Source organism: Nanorana parkeri, unplaced genomic scaffold (assembly GCF_000935625.1).
Source record: "Nanorana parkeri isolate BGI_ZX_2015 unplaced genomic scaffold, ASM93562v1 scaffold1324, whole genome shotgun sequence".
Lineage (NCBI taxonomy): Eukaryota > Metazoa > Chordata > Amphibia > Anura > Dicroglossidae > Nanorana > Nanorana parkeri.
This window is the reverse complement of record NW_017307592.1, coordinates 197,496-202,544: the sequence shown is the minus strand read 5'-3', so window position 1 is coordinate 202,544 and position 5,049 is coordinate 197,496. Positions and strand designations below refer to the sequence as shown.

The 5,049-nt window shown below is 48.5% G+C and overlaps 1 protein-coding gene across 1 annotated transcript in view; it reads right to left on the bottom strand.

The window, feature by feature from the left end:
• The window catches only part of TUFT1 (tuftelin 1), a 16,696-nt gene that overhangs the window by 10,899 nt on the left and 748 nt on the right, over nt 1-5,049 (bottom strand). The window contains exons 2-3 of the mRNA XM_018569346.1: nt 1,076-1,150; nt 684-791 (exon numbers count right to left, since the gene is read on the bottom strand). Of these exons, the coding sequence (XP_018424848.1) occupies nt 684-791; nt 1,076-1,150 (183 nt within the window). The remainder of the gene's footprint in view (nt 1-683; nt 792-1,075; nt 1,151-5,049) is intronic.

Genomic DNA, 5,049 nt, shown 5'->3' with positions numbered 1-5,049 from the left:
AAAAAATTTTTAAAATAAAACCATTTTCGGTATCAGTTTCGGCCTGACAATTTTTTCTATTTCGGTTTCGTTTTGTTTCTTAAATTTCTATTTCGGTGCACCTCTAGTCTGTACACCTGCTATGCCCATTAAGAGGGGTTCCCACCATCCCTGTGCTGAGTTCCCGGGTCTGTACACATGCTGTGCCCATTATGAGGGGTTCCCACCATCTCTGTGCTGAGTTCCCGGGTCTGTACTCCTGCTGTGCCCATTATGAGAGGTTCCCTCCATCCCTGTGCTGAGTTCCCGGGTCTGTACACCTGCTGTGCCCATTATGAGGGGTTCCCATTATCCCTGTGCTGATTTCCTGGGAGTGTACACCTGCTGTGCCCATTATGAGGGGCTCCCACCATCCTTGCGCTGAATTCTTTATTTATATGCAAGATGAGAATCTGGGACACACAAGGGTGGGTGGGCGACTCCCCGTTTTTTAAGATTAGGGCCTGGGAATTATGGCAGAAAGACCTTGTTGCATTTTTAAGAAGACGGAGGCTGTCTCAGCCCAGCAGACTCCATCGATTACTGAAATATATAATTTGGGTGGAGAGCCCATTTACCTTCATTAAAGTATTCCCGGTGAAATATTATCATCTGTTGCATCATCTGTGTCACGTTTTATCACGGAGGCATAAGACGGTCATTACCTTAATGATCTCTTCATCGCCATCGCTGGACGTGACCAGTTCGGAGTTGAGGGGCCGAGAGCCACGGGTTGGGCGCAACGATATAAGAGCGAACGCGCGTCCCACCGGCTGTAGACATAGAAAGGAAAAATAATTAGTGACAGCTGTTTACGCTGGGGGGGTCCCCGTGTCACTTGAACCAGGAGATATATTTAGATGCCTCCTTAAGACTGGAAGGCCGATTGGGTAACAGTGACAAACTGGACAAAAATGTCAACAGACGGCTACGATGTCATCAGCCAGGCATCAGCAGGGGAGACGGAATGCGTCACGCACGCGGTATTTATAGGAGATTTCCAAGCAAACACCCCCACCCCTCCCCCCCCAATTCCCACCAACCTCTAGGTCCTCACCTTCACTTTGATGGTCTCCGTCCTCTCAGGGGAATGCTCCTCACGTAGAGTCATTCGTAAAGTTTTGATATTATCCTGAGGAAAGAAACAGAATGATCAGAGCACTGAACAGACATAAATAAAGTCTCTGTTTATGGATCTCTTGTTCTTGAATCACAGTTTATACACTTTATGGCCAACGGTATGTGGACTACTTCTGAATCATTGACTTCACGTGTTTCCAGTGACGGTCCTACAAAGACATAGTAGACAGACCCTTTTCTGTTGCAGCATGCCATTAGAATTCCCCCTACACCATCCTTGTCCTTTCCCCCCGGAAGGGTACTGACCACCTCTTCGAGCTTGGCCAAGAAGCTCAAGGGGTCCAGCTCGTCAGAATACATGATGTGGGTTTTCGTGCTGTTGTCAGTGAGGCATCAGACCCTCGAGCTGATCCGCTGCAGCCTGTTCACCAGCTCCAGTGACCCGGGGACCACCTCGCCTCACCACCAGAGCATGCTTTCGTAGATGAAGAGCAGAATGTTTACTGGCCAGGAAGCATTGGGAGAGCTCCCTACTTAGGTGGCTGCACTTGAAGGTGGTCTTCAAAAGCATGTTCCTCCCCACTGGTTGGGGTGGCAGCTGATTGGTGGAGGCGTGACACTATCAGGCTCAACTGTCCATACATGGCCTGAGTAAACCTTAATGGACTTACTGAGGGCACCCACAGGCAGCTCCTTCTGGGCCCCTCTGATGAGGCCCAGGCTGGGTACAGAAGTACTGCATGTACTCCCCTTTTGACAGCCCTAACTGTGCAAAGATCCAGCTCCATAAAGACCTGGTTGATCAGCTTGGTTTGATGAGGAGGAGATAATTATGACTTCCATCATTGTGGTAAGAGTTTGGTGAAGGCCCTTTTCTGGTCCCCTTGTACAAAGTCAGCTTCATAACGACATGGTTTGACCAGTTTGATGTGGAGGAATCTGAGTGTCCCACTGGACACCTTTGGGATGAATTGGAATCTCAATTGGGAGCCAGGTCTTCTCATCCAACATCAGTACCCACCAAGTCCCATAGACACGCTCCAAAAATCCTGTGTGAAGCCTTCCCAGAGGAGTGGAGGCTGTTATAACTGCAACGGAAGGGAGAAGAGGGGGGCGGCAAGGACTCTATAACGATGTCCTTGGTTTTGGAACTGAATGTCCAACAACTTCATCTACGGTAGGCGTGGTGATCCGGTGACCATAGATTTTTCGGCCATGTACTGCAACAATTGCTAATCCCTTTTATTGGCAACTGCGGATTACTCAATGACGCGCGGGCTGCTTTCAAAGCATTCATTGTTATGTTACTCAGTTTACTGCCCTGGAATAGAAAACTCCCTGCTGGAGATGACACACGTTTTATGAGATGGACTTTACAACATAACGGAAGAAGTGACAGTAGCCAGAGACTGAGCCAGCCTGAAAATGACAGCTGTGAGGCAGGAGATCAGCGGATGGAACAAAGTGCATATTGTCATCGCCGAGTAATCTGCAGTGGAAAAGCAGCCGGCTCTGGAAACTGCGGACTAGTCAGCGTGGCCCCACCCACAGCGAGCTTAGTATCACATTGCATCAATAATCTGCTCATTTGTTTATTTTTATAACTTGTGAACGGCTGTACAATGGAGCGTCTGTTTGCTCAGGCACACCGATCAGAACGTCACAAAGTCCAGACATGCACACAGAAGGGATAGACTCCCTGCTCAGTGCTCCCGTGTGCTATCCAAGCCTTCCGTCCACGATCTGGGAACCCCTTTCCCTTGTGTGTTTGTAATTCCCAGACACGCCCCCCCCCGCAGGCTCCCTGCTGTCTATCACATACAGAAAGCCCGATGCATGCATCATATTTAGAAGCTTCTCTCAGTCACCAGTCAGATTCAGACTTGCTTTAGAAGTATGAATCGGGCGGTACAGGAAGCAGAGGAAGTTTGCAGAGCTCAGGGTTCGGAGGTGCCACTCGGCGCACATGTGAGGAGCCCCCTGGAATCTGACACAGGATTTAGATGAAAGTACACTGGGAAATCCGCTTGTATTCTATTACAATCCCTTCACATTTAATAATAATGTTCTTTCCCGGCACACCGATCGTCTAACGCGCGGTCGATTTGACCGCTACCCATTCCTGACGATGCGCAATGTCTCCCTGACCTCGGGACTCGGCTGCGGCAGCACCCCGCTAATTACTTATTGATGAGGATCCTGGAAGGAGAAAGCTCGGGAGACGTAAACTGAGCCGGAATTTTCCTTTCTCAGAAATCTAAGGGAAAAAAAACCCTGCAAGGAGGGCAAGGCCGTGGCAGGCGAAGGGTTAACCCGTCCCCACAGGAATCCAGACATTCCTGGGTGAAACGCGACCCGGCGGCTTTTGTTTGGGCAGGCCGCGCCTCAGAATCGCCTGTTCTGTGCAAAAAAATAAATGATTGTTATAATTATAGAGCGCGGATTGTAAACCGCCACACCTCGGGAGAAGTCTGTCGGAGGCGCGGGACACGGAAAAGGTCGAGGATGTTCGTGGGAACAAGACTCCCCTGGTGGTGGGAAAACCACGACAAAAGCGCACCGAGCGACAAACCGATTGGAGAAAGAAAGAGTCTGGAAAGCTTGAATTGTTCGCAATATGATCAAATAGCCAACGTGTTTCAGGGGCCCCGAGAATGAAATGGGATTAGTCAGAGGTGTCCAATGAAAACGCAGCAAGAGTGACTGAAATATTTGTAACTATGTTGTAGCAACTTGCTTGAGACCACAAGTGGGATATGGTGAGAGCGGACGCTAAGTACGTTATAGCGAGCACACGCACAATTCCGTTAAGATGAGAGCAGTATGATATGAAGAGAGCAGACGCGAAAGTATGATATGAAGAGAGGAGACGCACAAGTACAATATGAAGAGAGGAGACGCACAAGTATGATATGAAGAGAGGAGATGCACAATTACGATATGAAGAGAGCAGGCGCACAAGTACTGCTTGAGACCACAAGTGGGATATGGTGAGAGCGGACGCTAAGTACGTTATAGCGAGCACACGCACAATTCCGTTAAGATGAGAGCAGTATGATATGAAGAGAGCAGACGCGAAAGTATGATATGAAGAGAGGAGACGCACAAGTACAATATGAAGAGAGGAGACGCACAAGTATGATATGAAGAGAGGAGATGCACAATTACGATATGAAGAGAGCAGGCGCACAAGTACGATATGAAGAGAGCAGGCGCACAAGTACGATATGAAGAGAGGAGACGCACAAGTACCATATGATGAGAGCACACTCACAACTACCATATGATGAGAGCAGACTCACAACTACCATATGATGAGAGCAGACGCACAATTACGATATGAAGAGAGCAGACGCACAAGTACGATATGAAGAGAGCAGACGCACAAGTACGATATGAAGAGAGCAGACGCACAAGTACGATATGAAGACAGCAGACACACAAGTACGATATGAAGAGAGCAGACACACAAGTACGATATGAAGAGAGCAGGCGCACAAGTACGATATGAAGACAGCAGACACACAAGTACGATATGATGAGAGCAGGCGCACAAGTACGATATGAAGAGAGCAGACGCACAAGTACGATATGAAGAGAACAGACGCACAAGTACCATATGAAGAGAGCAGATGCACAAGTACCATATGAAGAGAGCAGACGCACAAGTACCATATGAAGAGAGCAGACACAGTAGCTCTGCTCCAAGGAATCAATCCCCCAGTCCGGAATATGAACATCCTTCTGAAGCATTTGCACAGCACATTTCCTCTGTTTCAGGGCTGTGTGCATCAAGGTGAAATCTTCCCTGACCAAGGAAGAGTTGTCGGCGGATAACTCACGGGAGGAATATTCCTTTAATTACCTGCCATAAATACCTGTGTCATGCTCACCGCTCCCTACAAGACCCATTATAGGGATCTGTCTGAGGACTATGACACTTTATCAGGG